This window comes from Phyllobates terribilis, unplaced genomic scaffold, assembly GCF_046119375.1.
Source record: "Phyllobates terribilis strain yellow unplaced genomic scaffold, ASM4611937v1 Scaffold_5__5_contigs__length_657084704, whole genome shotgun sequence".
NCBI lineage: Eukaryota > Metazoa > Chordata > Amphibia > Anura > Dendrobatidae > Phyllobates > Phyllobates terribilis.
This window is the reverse complement of record NW_027362765.1, coordinates 396,459,703-396,478,989: the sequence shown is the minus strand read 5'-3', so window position 1 is coordinate 396,478,989 and position 19,287 is coordinate 396,459,703. Positions and strand designations below refer to the sequence as shown.

General features: G+C 43.0%; 1 protein-coding gene across 3 annotated transcripts in view; it reads left to right on the top strand.

Moving 5' to 3' along the window:
* Window positions 1-18,706, top strand: part of ENTPD1 (ectonucleoside triphosphate diphosphohydrolase 1) — a 114,029-nt gene extending 95,323 nt beyond the window's left edge. For 2 of the 3 annotated variants that reach the window (XM_073685031.1, XM_073685030.1), the window contains exons 4-10: window positions 1,881-2,031; window positions 2,430-2,589; window positions 3,908-4,123; window positions 12,467-12,727; window positions 14,695-14,808; window positions 14,909-15,046; window positions 16,872-18,706. In XM_073685031.1, the coding sequence (XP_073541132.1) occupies window positions 1,881-2,031; window positions 2,430-2,589; window positions 3,908-4,123; window positions 12,467-12,727; window positions 14,695-14,808; window positions 14,909-15,046; window positions 16,872-17,078 (1,247 nt within the window). In that variant the 3' untranslated portion in view covers window positions 17,079-18,706. Of the gene's footprint in view, window positions 1-1,880; window positions 2,032-2,429; window positions 2,590-3,907; window positions 4,124-12,466; window positions 12,728-14,694; window positions 14,809-14,908; window positions 15,047-16,846 lie in introns of all 3 variants that reach the window. The other variant, XM_073685032.1, reaches the window with a different exon arrangement.
* Window positions 18,707-19,287: the final 581 nt, after the last annotated feature.

The window sequence follows — 19,287 nt, the reverse complement described above, 5'->3', positions numbered from 1 at the left end:
GCAGCCCTATTTCTTCTAATTTAGTCCAAAGCTGTGAACACCAGTTGGATAAAACATAAGTCCTGGACCTCGTCCATTAGTTTCAAATCTGGATGTAAAGGAAAGTGCAGCAGATTTATGAAATGTTTATTTTATTTCTGTCTCACAATGTCAGAGCTGTATGTCTTCCAACAGCAAAACTGGCAAAAAAATCAGAAAAAAAAAAAAGCAGGCGGATACATGATAAATTGTGACATCAGAGCACCGGCAGATTGGTGATTGCTCATGGACAAAGGCACAGTGAAGAATAAATACTCTGCTTGGATGTTACGACGATGTTCATTGCTGCATACATATATTGTATCTAAGTAGAAATTATTTCAGACCCGCAGTTCACATCACAACCACTGGGTGGCCAAATACAGACATATATGGTATAAACATCTCCTGACAGAGTATCACAAAATTATTTATTTATTTTTTTTAAAAAAGCTGATCATCTAAGGGTCGGTTAAGCCAAGTAAAGTAAAGAACAGATCTGTAAGCATAATTATTAAATAGTCTTTCAAAACGCCAATAATCCAGAATATTTGGAAACCAATTTATAAAATATTACTGGATATATATTATTATCATGATTATAAAATTATCAGTTCTGACTTATGCCAATTTGTACTTCATATATTAAAGGGGTTCTCCCAAGATTGAAACTTACTGAACTTGGACGGTTCAACTGCTGGGACCCCCAGTTATCCTGAGAGTGGGGTTCTCTAGAGCCCTATTTGAATGGGCGGAGGTCAAGTATGCGCAGCTCCACTCGATTCACTGTCTATGGGACTGCTGGAGAAAGGGGAATATAGTGCTCAGCTATTCTGGGAGTTCCATAGACAATAAATTGAGTTCCATCATTCAGGTAGGGCTCTGCTCCATTCAGTAGTTGCACCCCGCCCTCCCCAGCAATCTTATGTAAAGGGGTTAACTTTTAATCTTGGGAAAACCCCTATTAAAGTGAATGCCCATATTTTCTGCTGTTAAGGAACAAAAAAAAAGCAACTCCTTTGAATGATAAAATTTTACTTACCTGCAGCCACCACTAGAGGGAGCTTAGAAGTTTATTACATACTGTTTGTGCATTGGACTCAATAATAAAAAAGTATACAGTAGCTCCTAAGCTCCCTCTAGTGGTAGTTACAGGCAGACAGAATTTTTAGCACTTAAATTGCAATAAAGATTTATTAAGACTTTAATTGGCGTAGAATTACACATGGATTAAAGGGTAGAAACCCACTTCAATTTTTTGGGGGGGATTTTTGAGGATTTTATAGGTACAGCGGTCCAGATAAATTGTTTTGGGAGCAATGTTTCACTGTCATCTGTCACTGCTGATATTTAGATCAATATATGTCCCTTTAAAGGGAACCTGTTTTTACATTTGGAAATAGTAGTATGGCTGTATCGGTACCTTTTTTTTTTCAAAGATCTGATGAGTAATCTCGTGCAGAAGCCATATAAAAATTAGACTGGAAGTGCACTGTGGGCGTGTCATTGCAGGCGAACTACTTCTTCCAAGTGCACTGACACACCTCCAGGGCAAGTCCAGTCTTATTTGCATATATTACATATATATATAAGCATACACTAGCTTTCTTACAACTTGTACATCAAGTCTCTAATAAAAAAAGTAGCATTTGTATTGGGGGACAAGCATCCATATGCTGCCACACCACTACTTCCATTTGGAGACACATTCCAACCTGTTCTCTTTAAAGTCCAAGGTAAAAAAAAATTTGGATCAGAAGCTGCAACGGAATAAAATTTGTGTGCGTATATATATATATATATATATATATATATATATATATATATATATATATAAATCATTTTTTTTCTCTTCCAAAAAGGTAATGGTATTTCTAGCTACTACCTGAAGCCTGTGGATGCCGGTCGTTCTCTTCAGTCTTGCATTAATAGAGCCCAAAACATTGTTCCAGAAAGACAACAGAAGGAGACGCCGGTGTATTTAGGGGCCACTGCTGGAATGAGACTTCTCAGGTATGTTATCTCCCCCCGTTTTAAGAAAAGACAGCGAATCTATCAGGAGTGTGCATGCTCAACTACGGCAGTTCTCAGGATCGGGGGCGGTCACGGCGGTGGGATAGGTGGTAACTTGGCACAACCCCTTTAAGTGATGGCATATCCTCGGGATATTCCATTACTTTTTGAGATGTCAAAATCCCATTAACATTGCCTAAACCGCTCAGAGGTGCAACATCATTAGTTACTATGCCCCATTATATAGTGCATAAAACAGAGTAACTCAGGATCAGTAAATGATCTTGCAAGTATTTCTGAAGTTAATTCATCATACTGTAACTTTTTTGGTATTTTAATTTTTGCAAATAACTTTTTATGAACGCAGACTATTGACCATTGATCTTACTCTGCTATAGGCGCACTACCCCGACGGTGGCCAAGGAAGTTCTGACATCAGTGGAAAGTACGTTGCGATCTTCTCCCTTTGATTTTCAAGGTGCCAGAATCATCACCGGACAAGAAGAAGGGGCCTATGGTTGGATCACTATTAACTATCTTCTAGGAAACTTTATTCAAGTTAGTGCGAGCTTCTTTTATTTGTTTTCTTAGCAATTTTGATATTTTAGTTTTAGGAACGCATTGGGTTATGGCTAAGGCCGAAATTTAGGCTCATTTAGTATTGGTATTGCATCTGCGGGTTCTGGCCTGATTGCAAGCTTTGGTCCGAGTGGAAAAAAAAATGGTCACATGACCAGTCCAAGAGTTTTCAGGTTTCTTTTTTTTGGAACGAACAGTATATGGACCAAAAATAATTCCAGTGTTATCCAGTACAAAAATGTATGTTAAACATATATAAATTTTTTTATTTTATTATTATTATTTTTTTTTACAATGGATTCCACTGACAGTGACATCTATACCTTAAACTGTTGCCTAAACCATTAATGGCCAGAGCCTTACAAAATTCAGTGAAAAGGGGATTAATTAACCGTAAAACGTAATCTTTGTTGCAAGGAAAACAGCATGAAAAAATACAAAAACAATATTCTCAAAAGACACGTGTATAAAAAAAATTGTCAAAATGAAAAAAAGGAAAATTGTTAATTACTCCAAAAATGTGAAAAATGTGGCAAAAAAATTGTTCCATTATTGCCACAAAAAGAAGAATTCTAGTTAAAAAAATTGCACAAAAATAAGTAATCAGAAAAAAGATACAACAGTTATTTGCATAACCCAACTACTGTGTATAGTGATTAGAGGTTTCCCAAGATACAATATTGATGATATTTATAATAATCAGTGTTTAATTGATAGAATTCATTACTATAGGTAGAAATTTCCCATTGCTGAACTTAAAAACCTTTGGTATTCTTTGACATATTTTGTGCCAAGTTCTTCAAAATGGCCCATGCAGTTCATGAATTCGTGCAAAATAAAAAATGCTTTTTATTCTTTGCCTTTTTTGTGCCTTGTTCCACTAAAATGTTGCAAAAATTGCTCAAAAAATAATAATTCAGGCATATATAAAATCAATCCAGGAGAGTTCTAGAATATATTTGTGCAAGAAAAATTGTGTCCAGAAAACAAAAAAAAACATGACCACATTGGCGAATATATATATAAAAAAAAAAAGCAAACCCAGATAAATAGAGTTCAAAAAGGTGAACATTAAAAGAAGAATTTGGTGCAAATCAATAACAGGCTAAAAACGCCAAAAACTAGTAATACAAAAAGGCATAAATGCATTAATGAATCGGACCCCAAGTTCATATAGTTTAGTCTAAAATACTGCAATGAGGAAGGCAAAATCTCAGAGGCGAAAGCTGATACCCAGAAGTTGTGGGCACCCGCAGATGTCCATGGTTGTATAATAAAATTACTTTTTATTTGTTAGGAATTGTCACAATCTCAATCTGTCAGAACGTCAGGTGCCCTAGATCTCGGAGGAGCGTCAACACAGATCACGTTCGAGTCCAACGAAAATATTGAATCAGAAGATAATTCTCTGCACTTCCGATTGTACGGAAGGACTTACGACGTCTATACCCACAGCTTTCTATGTTACGGAAAAGACCAAGCCCTCCGCAAGCAGCTGGCTAACAGTATAGCGGTAAGTCCGAGTCCAAAATGCTCTTTATGTATCTGATGGAGCTTAATTACACAATAGAATAGCCTGAATGTGCAGCAATGTGTTACTTCTGCTCCTTCCCATCCTTTGCTAATCGATGGATAGTAGGAAGGAAGGGAGGAAGCATCTGATTGTAGGATCAGACTACATCAAGAGTTTATTTGTAGTCTGTGAACATGGAGATACATACACACGTGGTCAAAATTGTTGGTACCTCTCATTTAATGAAAGAAAAACCCACAATGGTCACAGAAATAACTTGAATCTGACAAAAGTAATAATAAATTAAAAATCTATGAAAATGAACAAATGAAAGTCAGACATTGCTTTTCTGCTTCCACAGAATTAAAAAAAAATTAAATTCATGAAAAAGGCCTGGACAGAAATGATGGTACCCCTGAAAATAATGTGACTAAGGGGACATGTTAAATCAAGTTGTGTCCACTAATTAGCATCACAAGTGTCTACAATCTTGTAACCAGTCAGTGGGTCTGTATATAGGGCTACAGATACTTACTGTGCTGTTTGGTGACATGGTGTGTACCACACTCAACATGGACCAGAGGAAGCAAAGTCCAAAGAGTTGTCTCAGAGAGATAAACCCTAGCTGATGTTTCACTGACTGGCTTAAACTACAGCAGTATGACTGGACATCCAAATGAGATTACCACCGGAAGGAAATACCAGCCGAGGGAGAAGGGGAGGGGGGTATATAAAGCCGCACCCGAAAGGTGATAGGGCAAACAAATGAGTAAATGAAAACACCTGTTACCCTAACAAGACTGCAGAAAGACTTACAGAAACTAAGGACCTGGAGAAAAGCTGTATCTGCTGTGGTTCAGCAGACGGAGAAGCTGACCACAAAGCACAGGCTCAAGAGTTTGAACTCAGATACATGTCAGGTAACCTCAGCTGAACAGTTCCTTGTGGGCATAACCTATTAGTTTTGGATCATTTTCTCTTGCTGCACTAGGTCTCCTGGGCTCAAATCTAACCAAGGACAGCATCTACATGGAGTTTGTATGTTTGAGTGGGTTTCCTCTAGGCACTCTATATTCTGCAAAAGCAGTGATTCTTATATGTGACCCCTTAATTCTTAGGATCGGTGGATGGCCCTGAATTCAGAGTCCCACAGATCATAAAGTCCTAACTAGAGATTGGCAAATCGATTTGCAGGACCCTTGTCCACCCGTCTGGCCAGTATTCCATGGCTGTAGTACGGGGGTCCAGCAATCCGCCTCCTACCTGCTGGCATCTGCAGTTCCTCTTTTGGTGCTTCGTCGTACAAGCCTCATGCCATGATAATGCCGGTTAATCACAAGAGAGAAGCCAGACATGCTGACTGGTAGGAGGTGGTTTACAGGGCTCTGTCCAGTAGCCATGGAATACTGACCTGGTGCTGGACCGGGGTCCTGGGAATCGATTCGCTCATCTCTAGAGCTGACATATCCTAGTAATATCCGATCACTTTATAAGATGGGAATACCCCTTTAATAGACCATAGCTCAAAATGTTGGATTCATTGCTAGGCTTAAGCAGACTAAAATATATCTTGCGTTCATCTGCTTTAGGAACATTCTTACACCCCACAATTGATGCTGAAAAAACATAATTTTCCAACCTAGCTCAGCCATCTTTTTCCTGCCAGCTGCACAATGGCGGCAATTAACAGTTTTTTTTAATTGTTCCCTTTTCCTCCTATTCTGGGTTATTATATCTCTTGCTTCAAATAGTTACAGAGTATTTCAGTTGGGTAATTGTTTCTACAAATTGCTCTGCGATTCTTGTTTCGCTTCTAAAACTTTCTTGCTCCAGCGGTTCTGACTTATTTATAGCAAAATATTAAGCTGCTATCACATGAAGTATGGGGATTTTAGACTTTGGGTGCTTAAATAAAGTCTATTGTGCTTTTCAGTGGATGTAGAGCGCTATTATCCAGCGATTATGGATCGCGCTATGGTAGAGAATTTTTGAAAATTTTTTAGGATTAAATTTAGTTCAGAAGTGTCCAAGTTATAGGAATAACTAGCATTTATAGAAAGAGTCCTGCGGGAGTCCTTACCTTCAGACACCATAGGAGGAAGTGGCTGCCACTCCTTGCTCCTATTCACCAGACATTTTTGGGCAGGACACCTCCCCAGGAATCATGTGGCTTTACTTAGGGGATAGATTTTGGCCTATAGACTGTACCGGGGTGCCGTCCTGTACATTTGCATTGAACTAAAGAGAGTTGGCTGTGTAAAGAGCAATGGCGCATGTGACGCGCCCCCTGGGCCAGTGTTGTTTGGGGGATACCCGGATCCGGATCAGATGGGGGTTGTAGTCTCCGAGTGGCGGTGACCCGGTCCGTGCCCAGGGTGTCAAGCTCAGTGTGTGGCAGTCCTACAGATGTTACTGGATGTTCTTTTGTGTCGACTACGCCACCCGTTGAATTGCGGTCAATACGGCCGCCGCTGCAGCAGGGTCCGCTGAGGCTGGTGATGTGTGTGCAGCTCAGGTAGTATAACCCCCAACGGGAGGGGTATAGCCTCAGGGGGTCAGGTGTAGAGGATGGTGGTTGTGGAGGTGCAGTGAGGATGGTAATGAGACTCAGAGTCGGGCTGTGCAGTTCAGGGTCTTTACTTACTGCTGTTATGCTGGTCACTCCGGCCTTGAGTGACCGCCCGAGCCGTGCTGCGTCCACCAGGTCCTGGACTCGGCCAACTCCCAAGTAATTCTGGAGCGTGATCCTGAGCTCCCTTTCTGACTTGTCCTTCTCTCTGGCCTTCCCCACCAGGGATCCACCTAAGTCCGGCTCCCTCGGGCCTCTTGTTGGTAAACCCTTGTCTCTGGGTTCCCTGACCCTATTCTTGGTTTGCCTTCCAGGTGGATTTAGTGGGTGGTCGTGGCAGATCCTGCCCACGACCTCCGGTCTCTGGCTAAGGATTAGTGCCCTCCACCAGCTTGGGATCCGGTACCCTTGTGCCAACTCTTCACCCTCTGATCTAATCTTGGGTTCTTGGAGTTCTCTCTTCTCCCCCTCTGGGTCCTTCTTTCTCCTCTCTCTCTTTGGGCCTTGGAGCTGCTCTTCTCCTCTGCTCTCTTCCTCTGACTCTACTCTGGCAAAAGACTGACAGACTGACTGACCCTGATCTAAGATGGTTCCCACCTTATATACTCCCTCTATGTGTGAACCCAGGTGACCAGCACCCAATGGGCTCCTAGCTTTACCCAGACTACTCCCCCTATCTGCCCCTACACTACTGGGATGTTCCACCCCCCTCCCACTCCAGCCAGGGACAGACACTGTCGTACCTGCACATTTCTCTAGTGGGAGTACCATTGATCTGTCCCCCGGAAATGGGATGTATGTAGTGCATGCAGCCTACTGAGCTCAGTTCCACACTCCATCCTTACCCGGGAGTGGAATACCACACCTCTGGCTTGAGGTGCAATACCCCTGTAGCAGCCGAATCCTCAGGGTGCTACATTCCCCCCTGGTAAATCACAGCACGTCCTCGGGCTGTTAAAGATAAAAACATCCAAAACATACAATTATTTTTCATAAACATCAACATATAAACATATAAAACATCATATATATCATCAGCAGCAATAAACTCTTCATATAAAAACTTTTCATTATAAACATTCTTGTTCCTCCGGCCACGGTGCAACTTGTGACCGGGTAAAGTGCGACAGTCTCTTAAAGAAAATGGTTTCCTATAAAACCAGTAGGGGGCGCTTTAAGAAGCGCAACTATGTACAAGGGGAATATGGCCGCTCCCAGTCCTCAGCCAGGTATTAGAAACTAGGGACACACGGGCATCAGTTCACACTTTGTCCCAACGGGGAACATATTTTAAATAAGTAACAGTTCTTGGTACCCCGACGGGCAACTTTATACAGTCTCTCTCTACCGTACTTCAGCGACGGCGTCCTCCTGCTCTTTCTTGTTGGTTGGTTCCAGTTTCAGACCCGTCCGGGCCCTCTTGCTCCTCCTCACTCCGCAGCTCCTCCTCCGTCAGGCGATGCACATGGAGGGCGTAGGGTCCTTTGGCACACTTGTGCCGGGTGAACGTGACCTCGTCCCCTACGTACAGGTCACGACCTCTGTGTCCCTCCGGCAGATGGCTTTCTACGTCTCTGCGGGTTACAAAGACGTCGCCGGGGGTATGATGGTCTTTTATGAAGCCCCACCCATGCTGCAGGTTGAATTTAATCACAGTCCCGGTGGTACGGGACCATGAGCTGCACGGGGGTTCCTCCTGGTCCGGCTCTTCTGCCCTGCGCTCTGTTCTTGCAGCCGCTGCTCTCGGATCCGCCTCTCTTTCCGCTCTTGCTCAAAGGCTGCCAACTGCTGGCGGCAGCACTCCACTCGCTCTGCTGCAGCTGCCCGCGTTTCTTGAGTGAACCCCATGAGGTCTCCTCCGGTGGGGTCCCACTCGAATTGTGCTTCCTCTAGCGGGAGCGGGGTTCTCCTGACGGGCTTCGGAGCCGGAATCAGGGGCTCGCACAGGGGCCTTGCTCTTTGGAGTTCCAGTTGGTAGTACTCCTGGGGCCATACAAAGGGCTGCCCATCCGGGCACGTATGCTGGGCGAATAGATCTTCACCCAGGTGCGGCACTCTAGATGTTGAGGGCGCGTTGATGGTAGCGGCGCCCGGGTTGACCAGGCCTTGCGACCAGGCTTGGGGCACCTTAAAGGCAAAGGGCACCGTAAGAACGGCGGCGCCCTGGGTTACTCGGCCCTGCGACCAGGCCGGTGGCTCCGCGGAGGTAGGGGGCGCTGTTGGAATTGCGGCGCCCGGGGGTACTAGACCTTGCGACCAGGCCAATGGTATTTCCTGCTTCGCCGCGCTCAGGGTTGAGGCGCGTGACGTCACAGGGGTCGCGGCCGCGGTTTCCGGTTGAGGCCTAGTCGGCGGCGGTGACGATGCAGCGACGGGCACGGCAGGGGGTACTTCGGGCTCTGCGACGAGGAGCTGGGGCAGGCACGCGGTTTCCCGGCTCGGGGTAGAGACGTCCCCTTTACCTGCCTCCATCCGTTCAGCTCCCTTCTCGGCGCCGTCTCCGGCCTTCAGTCCTCCTGCACCATCCTCAGAGGCGGTCTGTCTCCTCGTCTCGGGTGGCGTGCTCCGCTGACGGGTTTCGGTCTGCTGGGCCATCTCTCGGCTCCACTCCGCCAACGTCTCTCGCTGTACCCGGGCCATCCTCCGTGCGAGGCTCTCCAGCGCAGTCTGTGCACACTCCCGGTCTCGGGGGAGCTGTGCCAGGATCTCCACTAAGCCTAGTGGGGTCGTTGCTTGCAGCAGGCTCCTGACCACTGGGTCGGTGCTGCCTGACTCTCCCTTCATCTCCGGGTAGGCTTTCTCTGGACTCCTCTCCAGACTTCTTGTCTCCGGGTGCGCTCTCTCCAGACTGCTCCAGGCGACACCCATCTTTGCTCTCTTGTTCTGTCTCCGCCCACATTTAGGGTGGTCCCGGGGCAACTTTGTGATTGTCAGTTCCAGGGGCAGTTCTCTTACGCTGATGGACACTTCCAGCATCACAGTCTCTGTTGGTGGGCGCGGTTTCCGCTTTTGGCGCCATTCTTCGACCTGGCCCACGATGGGAGGTGGCCTCTTGCCACCCTCTGGCACGCCCATAATGGCGTCCGCTCTTCCAAGGCGGGAAATCTTTGGAAATGGCGGGAATCGTCTCCCAGTGGCGGGAAACTCCATGGATGGCGGGAAAAAGCTGCAAATGGCGGACAACCGGCGGGAAACGACCTGTGATGGGGTCCGTTGGCGGGGACCCTCCGGAACCGGCGGGAGACTTCTTTTTAAGGTATCGGTGAACTTTTCTTCAGGCACGCAGTACCCGGTTGTTGCGGGCACGTTATCCTGCCGACTACGCCAAAGTTGACGCGCCCCCTGGGCCAGTGTTGTTTGGGGGATACCCGGATCCGGATCAGATGGGGGTTGTAGTCTCCGAGTGGCGGTGACCCGGTCCGTGCCCAGGGTGTCAAGCTCAGTGTGTGGCAGTCCTACAGATGTTACTGGATGTTCTTTTGTGTCGACTACGCCACCCGTTGAATTGCGGTCAATACGGCCGCCGCTGCAGCAGGGTCCGCTGAGGCTGGTGATGTGTGTGCAGCTCAGGTAGTATAACCCCCAACGGGAGGGGTATAGCCTCAGGGGGTCAGGTGTAGAGGATGGTGGTTGTGGAGGTGCAGTGAGGATGGTAATGAGACTCAGAGTCGGGCTGTGCAGTTCAGGGTCTTTACTTACTGCTGTTATGCTGGTCACTCCGGCCTTGAGTGACCGCCCGAGCCGTGCTGCGTCTACCAGGTCCTGGACTCGGCCAACTCCCAAGTAATTCTCGAGCGTGATCCTGAGCTCCCTTTCTGACTTGTCCTTCTCTCTGGCCTTCCCCACCAGGGATCCACCTAAGTCCGGCTCCCTCGGGCCTCTTGTTGGTAAACCCTTGTCTCTGGGTTCCCTGACCCTATTCTTGGTTTGCCTTCCGGGTGGATTTAGTGGGTGGTCGTGGCAGATCCTGCCCACGACCTCCGGTCTCTGGCTAAGGATTAGTGCCCTCCACCAGCTTGGGATCCGGTACCCTTGTGCCAACTCTTCACCCTCTGATCTAATCTTGGGTTCTTGGAGTTCTCTCTTCTCCCCCTCTGGGTCCTTCTTTCTCCTCTCTCTCTTTGGGCCTTGGAGCTGCTCTTCTCCTCTGCTCTCTTCCTCTGACTCTACTCTGGCAAAAGACTGACAGACTGACTGACCCTGATCTAAGATGGTTCCCACCTTATATACTCCCTCTATGTGTGAACCCAGGTGACCAGCACCCAATGGGCTCCTAGCTTTACCCAGACTACTCCCCCTATCTGCCCCTACACTACTGGGATGTTCCACCCCCCTCCCACTCCAGCCAGGGACAGACACTGTCGTACCTGCACATTTCTCTAGTGGGAGTACCATTGATCTGTCCCCCGGAAATGGGATGTATGTAGTGCATGCAGCCTACTGAGCTCAGTTCCACACTCCATCCTTACCCGGGAGTGGAATACCACACCTCTGGCTTGAGGTGCAATACCCCTGTAGCAGCCGAATCCTCAGGGTGCTACACATGTCTCACCTTATAGCTGAATGCCAACTGTGCAAATGTGTCCACCATTTCATACATTTACCTGTTCCTGGTTTTCTACGATCGATTCCACATGCTCGCTGAGTCCCCTACATGTTTTTTTTGCAAATTGCAAATGGGACTTCTTATGGCTTGCTTGCAAAAATTGCTTTCATCTTGACACTTTTTTCCCATAAAGGGCAGACTTGTAGAGTATACAACTAATAATTGTCCTGTGGACTGACTTTCCCACCTGAGTTGTGGATCTCTGCAGCTCCTCCAGAGTGACCATTGACCTCTTGGCTCCTTATTTAATTAGTGTTCTCCTTGTTTGGGATTTAGTTTAGGTGGACGGCCATGTCTTGGTAGGGTTGCAGTTGTTCCATACTCCTTACATTTTTGGATGATGGATTGAACAGTGCTCCGTGAGATATTCAGAGCTTGGGCTATTTTTTATAACCTAACCCTGCTTTACTCTTTTTTACAACTTTATCCCTGACATGTCTGATGTGTTCATTGGTTTTCATGATGCTGTTTGATCCCTAATGTTCTCAAACAAACTTCTGAGGCTTTCACAGAACAGCTGTAATTATAAAAGAGAATAAATTACACCCAGGTGGACTCAATGAACTAATTATGTGACTTCTGGATTCAATTGGTCACTCAGGATTTTATTTAGGGGTATCAGACTATAGGGGCTGAATACAAATGCATATCACAATTTTCAGATTTAGAATTTTATAATAATTAGAAAACACTGTAACACTTCACAAATTCTTGCTACATTGTTTTGGTATATCACATAAAATCCCAATAAAATACCTTTAAGTTTGTGAGTGTAACATGAAAAAATGTGTAAAAGTTCACGGGGTATGAATTCTTTTTAAAGGCACTGTACATAGGTTGTATATGTACAGATTATTTTTATTATATATATTTTTATTGTTACAGAATAAAACATTTTGAAAAGGGAAAAAAAAGGGCATTTTTATTTCCTTTTGGATTTTTTTTTAGACACATTTTATTAAGTTTTCTTTTTCACCATGTATTTATTTGTCTTACATTGTAATACAGTAGTTAATTCTTATTGTATTTTGCAATCGTTTTTAGAGCCTGATACAAGGCCTCCACATTGTATCGCACTGTGTAAATAGGCGCTTATTCACGCTGCAGAAAATATTTCTGATTTTGGACCATGTGTCTCTGACCCTACCTCCATTCATCTCTATTACAGAATCTCCATAATGTCTCCCTGTTGGATCCCTGCTTTAACTCAGGATATACAAGAAATCTCAACACAACTGATCTCTACAATAGTCCCTGCGTATCTGATCGGAGGACGCTGTCGGCACCACCCAGCATCCGAATTTTAGGGACGGGGGATTATAATCTATGCAAGCAGAAAGTCCAGGAAATCTTCAATGTCTCCCATTGTAGCTACTCAAGATGTTCTTTCAATGGCATTTTCCAACCAGTTTTACAAGGGGAATTTGGGGTAAGATTCACTTTATGTCCTGGTAGGCTTAGAGCTTCTCGATGTGTCCTGTAAGTAGCGCTCTTTGGCTCAGTGATGTTTAGCAATTTAAAGAGAATATATTATTAGAAAATGACCTATTGTAGAAGTCGGGTTAAATGGCTTTTATTTTTATTTATTTCTTAATTTTTGGATATTTTTTCATTTTCAACATCACGATCTATTAAAGATGAACGAATCGATTTGATGTTAATTGAATTTTAGGAAATTTGCTGGATCCTACGAATTAGAATAGTTTGTAATTGGATTTGCACAAATTGCAAAAAAAAAAAGGGGACGCCAATATTTTTCACAAAACAGAAGATTGCATGAGCCAAACAGGACCCCAGATGCGGCTGCGGGCTTTACTGTGATGCCTTGTAGATGTTATAACATCAAGTGCCCAGTGTGATAAACTCTAAGCCCTGGTGACCAAAAAATACAAGAAACCAGGCCCTGGTCATCAGGAGAGATAGCGTCAAGTCTCTGGTATCTTAGTGTCAAAACATTAATTCCCAAGTAACCCAGGATGATAAAATCTCATCCCTGGTGTCTCAGTGGACAAGAATATGGACCATATGTACTCAGTGCGATGATGGCATTAATTCATTGGAAAACCAATGTGATTGAGTCCAAAGGACTTGAATCTAGTCCCAGGTGACCCAGTTTTATGACATCCAGTCCTTAGTGACCCAATGTGATAGAAACTAATCCCTGGTGACCCAATGGACTTGAATTTTGTTGCAGGACATCGAGTATGATGGCATCCAGTCTCTGGTGCCCTAGTGTCCTGATGCTTTATCTATTCAATCCCTAGTAACCTAGAGTGTTACTGAGTGACCCATTGAGCTTGAATCTAATCCCTGGTGATCCAGTGTAATAGCAATAGACTGAAATGACCTAGTGTTATAACATCCAAATTCTATCCAGTGTGATATAATCTAATCCCTGGTGAGCTAGTGTTATAATAACCAATCCCTGGTGACTCCATGTGATATGATCCAATCCCTGGTGAGCTAGTGTTATAATAACCAATCCCTGGTGACTCCATGTGATATGATCCAATCCCTCGTGAGCTAGTGTTATAATAATCAATCCCTGGTGACTCCGTGTGATATGATCCAATCCCCGGTGAGCTAGTGTTATACTAGCCAATCCCTGGTGACTCCATGTGATATGATCCAATCCCTGGTGAGCTAGTGTTATACTAGCCAATTCCTGGTGACTCCATGTGATATGATCTAATCCCTGGTGAGCTAGTGTTATACTAGCCAATCCCTGGTGACTCCATGTGATATGATCCAATCCCTGGTGAGCTAGTGTTATAATAACCAATCCCTGGTGACTCCGTGTGATATGATCCAATCCCTGGTGAGCTAGTGTTATAATAACCAATCCCTGGTGACGCCTTGTGATATGATCCAATCCCTCGTGAGCTAGTGTAATAATAACCAATCCCTGGTGACTCCGTGTGATATGTTCCAATCCCTGGTGAGCTAGTGTTATACTACCAATCCCTGGTGACTCCATGTGATATGATCCAATCCCTCGTGAGCTAGTGTTATAATAACCAATCCCTGGTGACTCCATGTGATATGATCCAATCCCTCGTGAGCTAGTGTAATAATAACCAATCCCTGGTGACTCCGTGTGATATGATCCAATCCCTGGTGAGCTAGTGTTATACTAGCCAATCCCTGGTGCCTCCATTTGATATGATCCAATCCCTGGTGAGCTAGTGTTATAATAACCAATCCCTGATGACCTAATTTGATAGACTGTAACCCCTAGTCATCAGGTGTGATAGTATCAAGTACCAATGTTAATTGTCCATTACTGTCGGTGGCACAAGCCCCATTTGACGAGTGACATTATCATTGACCAGGGACATAATATATCTGCGTGTTACATGTAGGGCTCCCTATAATCTCCATGTCCTCTTCCTACAGGCTTTCTCCGCTTTCTACTTTGTTATGGACTTTTTAAAGCTGAGCAAGAAAAAAGTTTCTCTGGACGCGGTGAAGGAGACGGTGGAAAGACACTGCTCTAAGCCTTGGAGTGAGGCAAGTCTCTTACTACTACTTCTTCTTAATAGGATGGTGGGAACATGGTCTTAATTACCGTATCTTTTCTAAAAAAAAATTTCATTTTATATTCATTAAGGTAAAGAACGAGTCGGGAAAAGTCAAGGAAAAATATCTAAGTGAATATTGTTTTTCTGGAGTCTATATACTAACACTTCTTGAATTTGGTTATGGCTTTAACTCGAGCAGCTGGGAGGATATCACAATTTTAGGCAAGGTAATGGTATTTTATGCTGCTAGATGGATAAATAACTCGAGCAAGAATTTTATCTGTATCCATCTATCTATTATCTATCTATCTATCTATCTATCTATCTATCTATCTATCTATGTTTCTATCTCTCTATGTTGAGCAGCGTTTCAGCTTGAGCCAAAACTTTGCCTTTTTCACATGGGCCAATAAGCTTTTTTGCATAATACAACTTTTCCAGTACTGCCTATTTATACTGGTTGTTGGATCACAACTAGTGTTGAGCACAAGTGCTCTCTGCTCGAGTTTGCACCGAGTATCGCAGGTGCTCGGCTGACATGTTCAAGTCCCCGCGGCCGCATGTTTCGTGCTCATACACAGGCAATCCCCACATGTTTTTTGGATGTCTTACAGCTGCAAAACATGCGGGGAGGAGACTCGAACATGTCACTCTAGCACCTGAGATACATGATGCATACCCGAGCACCCGATGCAAACTCGAGCAGAGAGCACTTGCGCTCAACACTAATTACAACCTGTGGGTTGGCACCCCCTGCTACATTGATATGCTTGTGCTGCTTCATCTTTCGTGCTTTATCTATTTAGATACAAAAATAAAAGCAGCACTTTTCATGCAAAAATGGGTGCAAATCCCCCAAATTCATCACCAAAACCTCTTGTACACAAATCTAAAAAATGGGGGCAGCCCTTCAAAGTCAGATGGTGAGAAAATGCAGTTCAATCAGCCCATGCAACATTTCGGCTTTAAATAGCATCTATCTATTATCTATCTATTTATCTATCTATCCCTCTATCTATTTATCTATCTATCTATTATCTATCTATCTATCTATTTATCTATAACTCGATCTTATCCAATATAGTCCAAAAAAAGGCTGTCAAGACTATCAGGTCCAGTGAAAAAAGTGTGGATGTTTATTTAGCCCATAGATGTGATATTTTGGCTCTACATACATTGAGCCTTTTTATCAGTTTTATTATTTATCACTCTTCTTATATTTCTATCTATTAATGTGTCTTATATCTACGTATTTATCTATTTATATTCAGTCCAAAAATGTAGGCAGCACATCAAAAGTTATACTATGCAAAACAAGTGCAAAAGTTTATTGGTTCATGTGAAAAAGGCAATGTTTCGGCACTAGCTAAAGGCTCTTTGTTTTTGAGCCGAAACATTGCCTTTTTCACATGAACCAATAAACTTTTGCACTTGTTTTGCATAGTATAACTTTTGATGTGCTGCCTACATTTTTGGATCCCTCTATCTCATATCTATCTATCTATCTCATATCTATCTATCTATCTATCTATCTATCTATCTATCTATCTATCTATCTATCTATCTATCTATCTATCTATCTCTGTATATATCCATCTATCTATCTATCTAATCTATCTATCTATCTATCTATCTATTCATCTATCTATCTATTCATCTATCTATCTATTCATCTATCTATCTATCTATCTATTCATCTATCTATCTATCTATTCATCTATCTATCTATTCATCTATCTATCCATCTATCTATCTATCTATTCATCTATCTATCTATCTATCTATCTATCTATTCATCTATCTATCTATTCATCTATCTATCTATCTATCTATCTGTCTATCTATCTATCTATCTATCTATCTATCTATCTGTCTATCTATCTATCTGTCTATCTATCTATCTATCTATCTATCTATCTATTCATCTATCTATCTATTCATTTATCTATTCATCTGTCTATCTATCTCTCTATCTATCTCTCTATCTATCTATCAGCCTACCAATCTGTCAATCTACTTTTCTACAGATTTCTTTCTCTTCCACTTCTGCAGATCCACGGCAGTGACGCTGGATGGACACTTGGATATATGCTCAATTTGACCAATATGATCCCATCAGAGCTTCCTCTTTCTCCTCCGCTGTCTCACGGTGGTTATGTTGGACTCATGGTCTTTTTCTCAGTTTTCTTACTATTCATCCTTTTGACTTGTTGGCTAAGTTTCCGAAAGCCAAAGTGTATACAGAAGGGCATCATTTAGGAACCATCTTAAATTGTGGATCGCTAGATGAGATTTAAGAGCTGCTCCGTGGATTTGCCTTGCCGTGGATTCATATGGTGATGACTTTGCAGACCAGGATCAGCCGGGACGAGAAGAGGACATTGAGCCTTTCCATACAAGCTATGCTTGGAGCACACAGCTATAGTTCTTGAATGGAATATTTTATCAACTTCATATTTATGAAGCTTTTAACTAAGATTATTTTTTCATAAGGAAGATGAAGGAAGACTGTGAGTAGACTAGACTAAAAATAATAAAAAAAAAATCTATGAACGTACCAATGGAGTTCACGTTCAGAAAAAAACTGATCTCAGGTGACATCATATAACTAGGTCTATTATTGTATTTTTATAAGCCCTTTTCATTTATAATTGGTTGCATTCCCTTGTCCTTGTCAAGAAAGCCATAGCATTGCTATTGTGTATTCCAACACATTTATATATATATATATATATATATATATATATATATATATATATATATATTTATAAAGCAAAAAAAACTTCAAATGTCACTGTGGTGTGAGTGCTTGACCAGACACTGTGTCATTAAGTGCAAGAAATATTTTTCATGTTGAGCGAGATGATTTTTCTTTTGTAGATATACCCTTAAAGAGGACAGAGGACATATCTCTAGGTCAAAAGTGGCCAGTTATTTCTCTTTCTATTCCCTTCTTTCCTGAGTATTCCCTTTTTTTTTTTTTAATCCTCCATACGGTTCTTGAGATATGGGCGTTTTCTATTTAGTGTTAAATGTTATGGTCTTTGGTACCGAGGGGGCAGTGCTTACAGGGTAATTATGCAGCGCAACCTAAAGACACGCCCCAGAGGATCTGAGAAGCACACCCTCTTGATAAAAGCCATACAAATTGGCATCAAATAAATAAAAAGGCCTATATCTCCGAAACCGTATAAAAAGAAAACCGTATAATCAGGGGAGCAGTGGAAATAAAATAAAAGCAAAACGAGCCACTTGACATTACGACCGTGCACACCTACTGAGATACATGCACCATCCGCACGTGTCCTGTTCGTTAAATTGTACACGTATAAAATCATCACCATTGTCCTAAGTGAGTGACTCTGGACAGCGCTGGACAACTCCTTCAAGAATGTTTCATCAACCGTCTGACTAAGGGATTTCATAACAAATGAGAAAAAAAAAGTGATGGATGCGTGTCTACAAATGGACCTCTGGGTTGGCTGGTATGAGCTACTTTGCATATTTTTTTTCCCATAAAGCATTGCAAAGAAAATAAGTCTCCACACTGAGTGGGGTCTCTTAAATAAGTGCAAGTAACTCCCCTCCTCTCCTCTCCTCTCCCATAGCTGTGTGTCTATTAAACACTCCAGAGTGTTGAAAATGTAAAAAACGTAAATATGTCCAAAATCATGTACAGATTAATTTCCTACTAATATAAATGATTAAATTTTAAATCATTTATATTTAAAGTAGCCGGAGATCACTTTTCTAATATAAGGTTACAAATCCCCTGAATAAACATAGTGTAAAGGGGAAATCTGTGAGTATGATTGTACAACAGAAACCAGTGGTCTGGCTGTGTAGGTCTTAGTACAACAATAAAAATGATACCTGTCTTGTAGTAATCCGATGTTCCAGCACTGAGAAATCAAGCTTTGAAGACATATGCAAATTAGCCAGGAAGTGCACTGGGGGCCGTATAATACACTCAGAGGACATCGCCTTCAATGCACTTCCTGGCTAATTTTCATTAGTCTTCAAAGCTTGATTTCTCAGCACTGGCACATCGGATTACTACAAGACAGGTATCATTTTTATTGTTGTATTAAGACCTATACAGCCGTGACACTTTTTATAGCAGTAAAATCATCCGGACAGGTTCCCTTTAAGGCTACTTACCACGTCCATTGGCCAAACTGAAAATATATTTCTAAACTTACATCCATTAGTCAATTGTAGCACCACTTACTTTATTAAAAGTAGTTAAAGAAACTTCTTAAGTCTTAAGTGTCCACTGGGTGTGTCTGGACTGTGTAAGAGTCTGGCTCAATCTCCGCTAAGCCATTCTATTGATTGACTAACATTACGCCTCAATTTGGCGCTGCTGCGTGAAATCTGGCACTTGCATGTCGGCGCATGTGCAGAGGGTATCGCATTGTGTTGGCGGCGTACACAATTTTGGTTTGCACATGCTCCCGTCTTCTAG